Source organism: Bombus vancouverensis, chromosome 2 (genome assembly GCF_051014615.1).
Source record: "Bombus vancouverensis nearcticus chromosome 2, iyBomVanc1_principal, whole genome shotgun sequence".
Taxonomy (NCBI): domain Eukaryota; kingdom Metazoa; phylum Arthropoda; class Insecta; order Hymenoptera; family Apidae; genus Bombus; species Bombus vancouverensis.
The window spans coordinates 20,580,520-20,593,975 of record NC_134912.1 but is presented as its reverse complement, the minus strand read 5'-3'; the positions used below and the strand labels follow the sequence as shown (position 1 = coordinate 20,593,975).

Below are 13,456 nucleotides of genomic sequence, written 5' to 3'. Positions count from 1 at the left end.
CAGAAGTTAAATTGAATACGGACTCGACATTTATTCAAAGGATACCGGCGTGGAGAGATCCCCTTGGAAATGTCTGTACTGAAATTCGAGCGTGAAAGTATTGAGGCGGTGAAATTGAATTTTAACTAGACTAATTGAATTGGAATCGAATGGATCGTTTAATTTAATGCTTAAGCACAAAAAAAAAGATAATAGTAAATGCATCAAAAATTAATTCTTTATTTTATATAGTACATTTTTAGATACTACAAATATCTTTTTTGTTAATCTCTACTGTCTATATAAATATTTAATAATATCTAAATATAACATTTTATTTAAATTTCTAACCTAATATACAAATATCTAATATGTAACAATATAAATCTCACCGGTATAGTAAAACGGTGAATTTCAAGACTCGTAGATTCACAGGATCCACAATTTATCCAATAAATAAAAAATGTTTAATTACATCTAGAAAATTCACTCGCATCGATAAATAGAAATTTATACCATTATATTCGGACGTTAGTTACTTTTCGTATGATCATTGCGATCGATAACTCTTCAATTTTCATTTTTAAACCTTCCCATTTTAACTCCCTAACCTCGTTATAATTACCAACCCTCTTTAGAATGACAATATTCTATTTTTCACGAGAGTATATCCGATAAACAATCCACGTTATAGTAGAAATTTTAATTGAAAAATAAAAATTGTCCACTGGTCTCCGTAGTAAACAGAGATATTCGTCGAGGGTGCGTGAATTGGTAGTGGAATTCTCGACACGCGACGGTTCGCGAGGGGATCTTAACTAGTAGTCGTGGCACCGCGCCGCGAGCTGTCTGCAAAGAAGCCGGTGCGCGTGAATTAGCGATGCATCCCGGATAGATTTATCGCGACCAGATTAAGATTGACCCTAGGAGAGAGCGTCGAAACAATCGATTTTCCCTGCTTGCGCCCGCGCGGCCGTCGACTCGCGGCCAGCACCTCTAGTGGTAGTTAACAACACTACGTGAACTATCTACGTGGACAAGGAAAAGTCGGTGGCGCGTGGGCGTGGTCGTGGTAGTGACGTGAATAGTGCTCACGTGCGTGCGTGCGTGCGTGTAACGGCGTTTGTGCGCGCCTGATGCTGAATGCACGGGGCGCGAGGCCAACGACAGGGGTTGGCACGGACTGATTTCGCCATCAGACTGCCGCCAAGCGGGGAGGTCTGTCTCGCGTGCCAACACACATCAATGGTTCAGGTGAGTGACGTGAGTGATTGCTTATTTTTCAAACGATTCACGGCGAAGTTAATCGCCGATGTTTGCGAGACGCGAACGCCCTCGCGAGATTCGAGACTCTTTACGCGGTATCAGCTTACGAGGGAACGTTGTTGTCGTATGTTGCTTCGCGAATAAAGGACCATCGCGTCCGAGATGTCGCCACTGCGGCAGCCGCGAGATGGAAGGTATAACTGCGTCACGTGGCTTTAAGCCACTGACTTCGTATCATTGCACTTTTGTGGGTAACTTTGAGGGTGTTCGCCGGGGTTTCCTTTTAAAACATTTTGTGTAAATGTAGATCACTTGGTTGTTATGCTTAGGGTGGAATTTAAGGGTACTGTAAGGGTGTGATAATTTTTGTATGTATTGGCGTTTTTAAGAGTGGTATACGATTTTTGATATTCGCGTTTCTGGATCGTTTTTCTAATGTCCTGATAAGTGTCATGATTTTTATATGAGAAAGCTGCATTAGATTTTTTAACACAGGACTTTTATTATTTTTTACAATATGTATCTAAATATACGCAACTAATTAAAATTAAAACAAATAACATTGACAAATAACAAATAACAAAACATTTGTATGTTTTTAGTAATTGGAAAAACAAAAAATTGTTACCAGTCATAATATTTTGACCAGTTTGATAGTTCTAATATTAACGTTCTTTGTTGAAGAGCACTTTATTTCCAATTAATGATGTTGAGTTTTAGTTCGCAATTTGTAAGTTAGCAAACTATTGCAGGTACTTCCTGACTACTGACATAGACTTCTTCAATCGATTTGTTAACGCTAATCTTTGATCTTGTTACAGTATTCGCCATGGCATATGCGTTTCATGTTTTTTCTTGTATCGCGTGATCGTCTAGCACATTGGCGTGAGAATTCGTGATGGAGTTTGTCGCAGCGTTCGTTCACGACACTTGCTAATTTTACCTCAAACCAGCTTCGATGCCATCAAAAAATCGATCGGATCCATTCGATCTGTGCAATTTGATCCAACTTTGCTTTTTCATCTATCGCGTATTTCTACTTAACATTTGGTATATTTTTACAGTAATTTGTAGAGTATACTTTTCCAATGTGATATAGTAATATTATGTTGTTTTATTGATTAAAAGATTCTTCAAACGGAGTAAGACGTTGGAAGGCTATTTGGCAGTACCGATTAAAGATCAGTTCGAAACCATAACAACGAAATATCTGTAGTATGCTTAGTAATAATGATATTCAATATAACTATAAGAAAAATATTGTTACTTTTATAAAAGTCAAATTACTTTTTAACAAAAAGGTTGTACCTAATTACGATTAAAATTGCTTATTACGATATACAAAATTATAGTTTTGTTAAAAAAGATTGAGCAGATTTCTGAAAAGCAAATAATCTTTCCATCTGACTAAATTCAAATATTCTAGACGTATTGAACAAAACCATCTAAGTAACAGAAGACGATTTGACGATATCTCATTTAATTGGAGATATATTGGAACGTAACGTACAACTCAATTTGTGCGTGCAAGAAGAAAACAAGCAACTACTGTAGATTAGAATTTAGATTCGAATATTAATCAACCTGATTATCTAAAGCAGTAAACGACATGAAGTAAATTTCTCTTTTTCACGCATAGCATCCAAATCGGCCCTTATTTACACTCATTCCGAGCTCTCGTTACCATATAAACATCTAATCTGCATTAAACGGCAATTCTCCGAAAGAATATTTCAGTCGAAACTATTGTTATACGTATAACTATATCAGCGAACTATTTATTTTTCAATATAGTTACAGTTGCCCTATATCCGACAAGTAGCGAGAATATCGGCCAATAACAATCGTGATTTTATGGTACCTGTTTACATGACCGATACTGGGATAGCGATATCGTTGTTTAAAACGAAAAATCGTTATATTGAACGGTTTCCGTTGAACATCGACTATGTCGAGCTGATCGACCGCAAATATTTCAAAGGCTGGGTGGCTGGAAGCTGGGTGGACGAAAAATAACGATGTCGTATCGATGGATCTGACGCGTCTACGTATTAATCTGGCGTGACTCCTCGGAAATTCTTGGGGATTAAGGGAACAGTGTAAACTCTTAGCTGGCTCGTTGCGGCCCTTCATGTAAATGGATAATAGATCTCCCCAGCACTTGGCCGGGTTCCTAGACGACTAGTATCACCACCAACCTGCATTGCAACGCCGAAGGGTAGTTCATTAACTGCCGGACTCTGGTTCGATGAGAGCTACGGAGAGTCGAATAGCTTTGAAGTGGTGGACGCCTCGAGGGCGTCCACTGCTGAACAATGAGAATTATCTTGTCTTCCTCCTTCCCATTTCCTTCTTTGTCTTCGTAGCCTTTGCATTTCCATATTCATCCCCTTTTCATACTCGTATATGTGCACGTACTGTATATGTTTATATCTAAATATTTGCGCAAGCGTAAGCTGACGTCTATAATTGAGCCGCTTCGGGCGAGAGAACAATCATAGCGAGCATCATGTATGAAAAGCATGTATGAAAGCGATCTTAATGAATTGACGGATGAGAAGTATCGAAGTGTGTTCTCTCGTGACCGCCGCCAATTATTGTGGCCAGCCAGCCAAACGGAATGATCGTCTATCATCGATATAGCTATAAAATTATGGGTAGAAACGAAGCGCAAATGCCATTCTCAGCTGGTACATTCAGCCCGGATCGAAAATTGCTCGCTCGATTCGAGGAATGGGAATTTACGGAATTGAATAATGTGAGAAATTCTGCTTCCTATCGGAGTCCCCTTGCGTAGCAATTGTTAATTAACAAGAAATAAATCTTTTCTTCTAATAAATTCTCGACGAAACATCCGGAACAGAGAATGCTCGCAGTAAACGTGTTTTGATGAAAAGAAATAGAGCAAAGGGATTCTGTTAGTAAACGAGCTGTATAAATCATTCTTTCAGAGGTAAATCCCTTTAAACGAAATAAAAAAATTCACGTTGTTCGTTATGAAATACGCTATCTGCACGAGCAAAGCGAATCTCAGTCATCGTTATCCGATTAAAATCTCTTTTCCTGACAGTTATATGAAATCTGTAATTTTCCAAAGCAACTCTTCGTAATCAACGTAACTTTATATTTTATTTATATATACAATTTTATAAATATTTCGACATATGGAGATAATTATTTAAGATACAATTATAAAATACGAAATACAAAATACGATGGGATCACATATTAAGAAAAAGTCGTTCAATTTTAGAAACTTCATTCAAGCTGTATAATTGGTTAATCAATGTCTGTCGATGAATGGTTCTCGTCTATCTATTTTGGTTATTCCTCCGATATTTATGCTTAAAATATCGTGTCCGTCTTCCAACATGATTCAATTCGCACTGAAGTCGTTCTTTCAGTGATGGATCTTATTAAAGCTTTAAGCGGAAGAGAGGGGTAGCAGCTTGTAATCCCATGCGTGACTCCTACTGTTAGTAGCAGCCTCATATCAGATTATGGTTATGGCAGCTTACTTAATGACTCCCTATCGAAATAATTGGTGGCAACGTATTAATTGCTCGCGCAGCATAAGTAGACCTTGCTGTACATCGAATTGGATACGATGATTCTGCTTCAGTCTTTATGATTGGTAGTTAATTAGCAAGTATTTACATATGTATGGCTAAATTGTTTTATCGATCATATTTTGAGTGAATATTTTCAAATGTTTAATACTGTCGTTTAATACTGAAATTACCGGTTTGTAAAGTATAATTAAATATTCTATACATAAATAATTGCAATTAAAAAAATACGATAAAAATAAATAGGTGTACAGGATTATGTTTTTATTTAAATAAAAGTTAATAATAGTTTTGCTAGTAAAGCATCTATATAATTCAATTAATCATTAAAGAAAAAGGTTTGAAAATCGTTATTTTGTTCTAACGTTAATATGCTCTATAAATTAATTTAAAGAAAATTAAAACGAAAATTAGGAACGTATCACTGTTTTATATATTTTAAACGTAAATAAAGAGTGTATACATCTGTTCGTTCACAGTATCGATTCAGCTTGATAGCATCACCTTTTATAAATCAACGAATATCCAATATATCAGACGTGTCACACGTGACCATAGCAGAGAAAATATCGTATCTCGATAGATGTTGTACATCTTTCGTGTGCTCATATTTTCTGCTCTATTCTGTTATAAACTGTTCTCTTGTTATTCTTTCCTAACATCCCACGGTATCGTTGTTTGTAAATGTAATTATAATCAAAACATATTAGATACTTTGGAGATTAAATGTATAAATTTTCCAGGTACAAATTAACCATATTTTCTGTTAGTAGTCGTGTTCTTACAAGTTGTTAAATACTTTAAAATATAAGGAAATCGAGGAATAGTTATAGATAGAACAGGTCATTAATACAATACTATAGCTGCATAAGATATGAAATTCTGGCTGATATTAGATAAATGTTTAATACCTAATTTTATATTTACTGTGCTTAGTCTATACTAAAAATGATCGAGTTTATTCGATTTTCTAGTTCGAACAAACTCTATCGCAGAATTTCATTGTTACCGTGTAATCTGTTCCTCACCTCTGTTGCTTCAATTTCAACAGTAGGTATCGAATTCAGAAATATATAATTCGTCCGTCGCAAAATCTGTATTAAGCTGAATATTCAGCACTACCATTTTTCGCAGCTCTACAGACATACTTCTTTTTTTCGAAAAAAAAGACAAATACTTGTCAAAACTCAGGATTCACAGCTGATCAACGATTCATCGGCAGACACGCGGGAACGATCGATCATTTCGCAACTAGAATACTTTGAAATTCGGTGGACGTGTCCCGATCAGTCGTTGTGCGTGCAATCTATTCGTCTCACAGATGGTATCTCGTCAGGTTGGAGTATTCAAAATGATTCATTCGAGCAGATACGCGTACGGGACCAGAGTGTGCGAACAGGGTGTACGCGATAGATAGATTTCTCTTGTCCGATTGGTAACTTGTTTGATTTCAATCATTTTCAAGTGTTTTCAATAGATTTTCAAAGTGTTTTTAACTGGAAGGCCGCCAGCGCGACCGGAGTATATTGTTTTATCGTTTCCGAGCGTTTCCAATGGGATCGACGTGCCGGATATACAAATCGAAAATGTTGAATTACATCTAGTGCCGTTGGTCCCATGGCGTACCAATGGCATCGTCTGATATAATCTCACGCACTCTCACTGAATCATTTTCTCGACGTTCGCTGGTTCGCGCCTCCGTCACGCTGTATTCATTTATTTTCGCAGTGAGACGTTCGCCGACCGTCAACGTTGATACGATGTTTCTCATCGAGCGGAGAACGTCTATGGATTTTGCGTGAAACGCGGTATGTTTTTCTTCGCTCACCTTGACGAAACGTTGGACTTTGTACGATCTGTTTGGACCAAACGTTTCTCATTACCCTATTTTATTTTTTCTTTACGGTTAAAGAACGCGATTATTATGACAGATAACAATACCTCAGAATTTAATCTTAAATATCTTCTTAAATCATCTTTGTACTTTATTACGTCAAATTTTATCTTTGTATACTCAAAAGCTCATTTAACCCTTGTGGTTAAAACATATATGGTCAAATCATTTAGAAAATCAACCTTGCGAGAGAGAGCGTATGTTCGATATACGTTAGCACTATATAAACTACTATAAGAATTTTTGTCTGAAAATCCTCAGAGAGACGCAATCATTACTGTTTTTAACTGTTCTTAAACTGGCAGTGTTTCACTTACTTCTGTATGCATAGGCAGCGGCTAATTACGTTTGCTTTTCATTAGCTTCCACTCTTATGGCTATTTATTTTTGTAGAATCGAGCGAGAAGGTAGTTTTTCAACTGTTTAGCTGTCAAATTATAATATACAATTGTGAACACGTTGCACACACTCTGCTCGTAGGTCAGTTCTCATTTGGTTGTTTCGTGCTGCCAAGGAAGTACATCGGTGTTTTATTAGAGTTGTTACAGAAGCGAATTTGAAAGAAATTACGTTGTTAAAGTTAAAATTAAGTTCGGAATCAACTGTTTCATATTTTACATGCAATGTATAGAAGTAGCAAGATTTACATGTTTTACAATAACAAATAAATTAATGACCGTTCTGTGGTTGTACGGATGCGATCTATATTTAAACAACGATAGAAAAATGAAACCTTTTTGAAATTTGATGACTGACATACAGAAAGAAGGGGAAGAAAGGAAAGGTAAGGAGAAGTGTTTCTTTGGACTCCTTGTAACGGAGATTAAGGATTTTAACCACTCAAGATCACTTCGATCGCGAATCACGTCAAACATAACTTTTACTTTCGCTATACTCATCACTGTGACACGATTTTCGTTTCGTTCTTATCTTTCTCTCAGACATTTCTTATTTTTGTCCTTTGACTTCTACATTTAGTCTCATTTTTTGTCCGTCAACGTTCATTTTATCAACCCTCGAAGAGTGGAGGCTGGCTCAATTTTCACACTTTTCCAAATATTTTACGTTTATTATTTCCTAAGTTACGATATTCAAATAAATTCATTCTTAAAGTAATTTTTATTATCACAGAGAAATACAAATTCCTTTCGCTTGGCTCTCTGCTCGCTATAAAAAGAAACATTCGATATTCGTAACGACCATGTCCACGTCTCCGACAGGCGAAGATTAAACAGTGATAAATTGCTTCTTTGGAAAACCATAAAAATGCTATAAAAATAAGGCGCTACTTAAAAAGATATGATATTTTCGTCAAATTACTTTTGACGAAACGAAAATATTTCCGTCGAAGAACGTTGCTACGCAATTTCGTCTACATACTTGCAATTACTTAAAGAACGTTAACACCAACTAGAAAAATCTTATTTCGTGTCGTTGTCTTCCGATCGTTGTTCTCTGTAAACATTTTGTTCGCTCTATACCTGACAAGTTACGGCGAGTATCGAAGCAAGATGCAATTGAACAGCTGTTTCTTCCGTATTCTTCTTCAAAACGCCACCCCCGCCTACTTAGTTTCCGTGCATAACAAAGCTCGCTAATTACTCGGCGAGGAAGCACGCGCCACGCCGCGTCTCTTGACACGATTTACACTTCCAGATAGCAAAAAGGTTGTCCGTTGGAGAGACACGAGTTTTCGTACGAGCGCATATTTTCACGACGACAGTCTGTCTGCTTCTTTTTCTCCGGTTCTTCGTGTTCCGGCGTTGGTCTGTTCGTGGCAGATCTGAGAATCACAGCTTGTTTAATTATCTCGGTAATTATGCAAAGCAAATACGTGCGCCAGGGGGAAAATTGAAGACCTGCTAATTACCGCGTAAAGATGTAAGAAAGGAAGCAGGAAGTGCAGGTAAGAAAGAAGAAGAAGAAGGCGAAGAGGAGGAAAAAGGGGAAAAGGAGAGAGGGAGAGGAAGTGAGAAGAAGAACTAGGCTAAAAGGAACATGAACGGATGAGAGCGGAAGGAGGAGGGGCAAGAAGGGCAGTCGTTTAATTGCAGCGGTTCACCACTCGACAAAAGTGGCTTTCGTGCTTTCCGGACTACGACAGTTATGCCTGACCCCTAGCTATGAAAAGAAATTCCTTTTTGAGATTCCATCGAGGACGGTTAACTATTTTTTTCTTTTTCTACCCTGTTCCACGATTCTTTTTGTACATCCGGAATTGAGCGTTTGCAATTAGCTTGGCAGAAGGAGAACCTTCAAGCCACGGATGGAAATGTTCGCATTTACGCTGCTCGTTTATGATCGGTCGTTGTGGAGTATGCTAATTTGTCACGAGTGGTTTACGTATGATTCGTCAAAGTAGGAACAGTTATGAATATTACATTTGCAATTTCTACGTTTCATTTACTTTCGTACTTGATTCCTCGCGTTGTCTATAGTGTAGTTTCTCATTTAATGTCGACTAATATCTTTCAATCGACAGGTTCGATTAAACTTTTTGATACATGTTTGACACCTCAAAAGGGGTAAATCAATAACGTACAATAGCGGAGATGTACAGTAATTTACGAAAGCGTCTGAACATTTGTCACAGAAAATTTTTAGGAATATATTATACGTATTGTATATATTGTATAACGCGAATCGGTTACGTTTCACACTGTCGGTTTGCAACTATGCCTTTAGTCTATACCGTTACATTTCTAGTTCCATAAAATCGGACAAATTCATTATCGCCATATCATTCTATATCACTTTATCCAGTCTTCTCGGCGAAATCGTTTCACGAACTTTTTAAACGGACGTCTCGACGCCACCCACCGTGAAATCTTCGCCTGGCTATCTTTGCAGCCCGAGGTATTTTCCGCGAGTTCGATAATACGCACGTTTGCTTATCTCCTGGGCGAAAAGTGGCACGGAGGGAACGGGTGCAATTCGTTTATTATCACAAACCGCATCTCTTCCCAATACCTACCCCTTTCACCGGGTGTATCCAAATAGAGAAGAGGCCGAGGCCATAGAAGTGGTTACGTCGTTTCAGTCGTAGCGAGAGAAAGAACGAGAAGGGAGCGGGAAGAGAAAGGTGGAAGAGAAAAGGAGGAAGAGGGAGTTTCAAAGAATTTCCAATTCTCAGCTTTTCAACACCGCCACCGCCTTCGACGCTTCGTTTGTGCGCGAGAGCTAGAAAGATGAAGAGCGGCGAAGGATGGTAAAACAGGAAGAGGCGATGGGAATGGGACGAGGTTGGAAGGGATGGGGATGAGGTTGATGGTGGTCGAAGGGAGAGCTACCGTAATGAATGGTATTCAGTTTATTCTGGGCTAAGTTACGCTGCCGCCGACGTTGCATCGCGTCGGTACCGGCATCCAAGCACTGAACTAGAAGTAAAATGGGACTGTAGCAAAATTGAAAGGCGGAATTTACCTTTTATCCCTGGCTCCGATCTTCGCAGCCGTTTCCTCCTTTCCCAGCCTATAACGGTTCTTTAACTCTTCCTTCTCTCGTATCCCTTCCCCTTTCCTTTCTTTTTTCCTTCCACTTTCTACCGCGTCTTCTTTCCCTTTCGTTGTCGCTCTTCTATAGGTACTTATGCGCTCTTGTTGCGAATGCGATTCTCCCTCTCTCGTTCTCTCCTGTCTTAACGAGTAAATCGAAAACGTGGAGCAAAAACTCGATGTGTTTTCCATTTAGCGCCTTTGAGCACGGTTTTCAAGGGGTAACCGAACTCCCTGTGAATGTGGTTCCCATTAACGGAATCATCCTCCTTTGCGCTGCCGTCTATCATCGCAATACGCGTTAGATTTTCTGGTTCGGGCCAAATTTAACTTCTATTTGCCGTGAAATATATGGTGAACGAAGTACATGAGAGAGGCGCTTTGAGTTTTCGGATTGGTTCGATACCGCAATGGAAAATTAAGGGAAATTTGTAGCGGTCGGTATTACTTTCTTTTTTTTCTAATCCTTCGTTATTGTTGGTTAGTTCATTCAATTTTTGGCTCTACGAAATGATTTCAATTGTACGAAACCACTGTTTGCTTCGTATACGGTTGGAGTTACTTTACAATCGAGTAGAATTCTATTTACAACTGAGAATTTTTTTAGGAAATATCATACGTATGAGTGACGTACGGAATTGGAATTGCGAGTCAATGTTATTTGTAGATGTTTAATTCTGCTAATCTTTTCTTCGATTATGATCTGTCAATTAATTCATATAAAAACTTGTAAACATATAAAATTTCATCTTCAATACCTTACTTTGTTTTTGAAAGTTACATATTACTTTACTTCGTCGTGTATGCATATGATTCAAATATTTCCATTTTACAAAATTCGAGAATTTCGAAAATCCCAGTTAATTAATTTTCCGTAGCATATAAAGCGTTTTTTTTTAGAAATGAAATACACGTACAAATTGAATCAAATTTCATAATACTAATGGAAAGAATTATGTAATATATTCGTATTTCCTGTATCGTATGCGCGGTTCAATTTGTTACTTTTTTGACGACACAAACGGCCAACGTATGGTATCGTTCTATCGTGTAGCAAAAGTTTAGTTCGATAATGCGCGACACCGCGCTTTGGCGTCGTTGCATGTATTTCCTGTATCGTTGATTACACGGTGAAATTGCGATTACAGGAAGGATAGAGTTCCGCACGAAAACATACGGGAGGTACAGGTATAGTGAATCGTGCTTTCAAGCTTTCGTCCTGCATCGTACATTCAGCGCCGGTAAAGCCTGCACTGTGGTTCGTGTGTGACCTAACGAAAGCCCAAGTACACAATTTGATAATGGGTTAGCTGTGTAACGTGCACACATTTGCCAGCCGTGTTACACGCGGTGCTCAGGGCACACTGAATCAGTAATAACAACGTGTTTGCATAATCAATCATGCCCTTTCTCCTATTTCTTCCTCGCTTCGTCTTGTTACGGTGTCATGTTTTGAAATGTGCATGACTAAAGATAGATCATATTATCCTTCTGGAATTTGTTTTCGCGCGAGAATAATGGAATAAACAAAAAGGTAAACAAATTTTCGATATTATTTAATCACCGACTAAGGCTCATAAGTATTAATAAATATTCGTGATCTGTCTTTTTTATTGGGAGAAACACGTGACTCGTTTTGCATCTTCCACTTCTTTCCAGCCTCTATATAACTTTTAAAAATATCGCTCGTTATAGCATTAAAAGCTTAAAGGATATTAAGATATTGCAAATATTAGAATACTATCGGTCTTAATTACTATACCTTTATATCTTTATATCTAACAAATTCTTTTCATTTTGTAGTTATTTCGTATTAAAATATTTTTTCCATAGAGGGACATCGAAATCAAAAAATCGATAAAAATGTTTTATCGTATCCCTATATGTGTGTATATATATCTATTGTATATAAATATATATGGTTTTTAGATGTAATAAATAAAAATCCAATGTTAATAAAAAGGATTCATAACAAATTTTAATTAATAGTGATCTCACATGGAATTTATCGGCAAGTTGGGATGACGAAATTTCCACGTGTAATATTTCCGCGCATCTCCATAAATATTGATTATTTGATAGTGTTGTATTTTTTTTAAAAAACCGTGTGGTTTCGTTCAACGTGCACGCTCACATACGTATATGATATATATGTGTATTACGAGCAACTCTCGTCGAGCCGTTCGTCACGTCATAATAGTATGCAAACGAATATTCCGTAAATAGTATGCAAATAAATACCGTAAACTAAATATGAAGACGTCTGTCTTTCTTTCTTCTTTCTATTTTCCACTGGCAGCCTTTTTTTCACGTCGCGTCAAAATAAGTTAATAAGTCTGCGTAAACACGATGGGAACGCCTCTCAAGGTTTAGGTAGTACGAGGGACGGCAGAAATTTTCTCACGTTTTACAGTGCAGTGCACAGTTGTACGGCAGGTTAGTTTCGACCTGTAAAAATCTCGGTTGTAGCGGACGCAACCGAGTTTTCCACTTTTCTCTCCTTAGGATCGCGTACAAGTAGGCAGAACTGCGCCTGCTTGCAGTGTTAAGGTAATGTCACCATTCGTGTGGCCACTGTACATACTGCGTACATATATAGACGCACACGGATATATAGTACCGTGTTAAAGTCTTGGGCCATGTTAGATAATGATCTTGGTAAGTAATTGTATTGTTAGTGAATATTTCCATATCGAGTTACACGGAAACGAACTTTTAAATATTCCATTCGCGACATTAAATCGATGCATATGAAACGTTCTTTCAAATAAAGCTTGCGCTACACGTAGGTACATAATGTAGCTTCTTCGAAACGTCACGTTTAACGAATATCGAATCTAGAAATTTTTCAAGTAAAGTTGATATAGTTTCTTCGTTTGCAGCTTCATTTAAAATAATTTATGAATCAAAAAATGGCGTGAGTGAAATGCTACATTTATGTTCTTCACAGGCTTATATAAGAAAATTATATTAACATTCTGATTATTTATGACGGCAGATATCTTTTCTAACGTTGAATACATGTTATTTATAGCAAATTTCTTCTTTATCAATGTGCCTGGTATATAATGTAGTTAACAGGATAAAACTTAGTGAGCCTGTCGAATTCAAACCTGGCAGAATCGTTCTGCTCGTCGAAGAGAGAATTGGCTAGATAATTGCAGCATTTTGATTGTACACGTAAAGGTTAAATCATAAGAAGAAGCCGATAAAAACACAAAGAGGCAAAGTCACGAAAACACTTCAAATTTGAA

At 37.5% G+C, this 13,456-nt stretch overlaps 1 protein-coding gene across 1 annotated transcript in view; it reads left to right on the top strand.

Annotated features, from left to right (window-relative positions):
• The first annotated feature begins 908 nt into the window (after nt 1-908).
• The window catches only part of LOC117160113 (beta-1,4-glucuronyltransferase 1), a 33,929-nt gene continuing 21,381 nt past the window's right edge, over nt 909-13,456 (top strand). Inside the window, exon 1 of the mRNA XM_033340572.2 lies at nt 909-1,233. Coding sequence (XP_033196463.1) covers nt 1,123-1,233 — 111 coding nt within the window. The 5' untranslated portion in view covers nt 909-1,122. The remainder of the gene's footprint in view (nt 1,234-13,456) is intronic.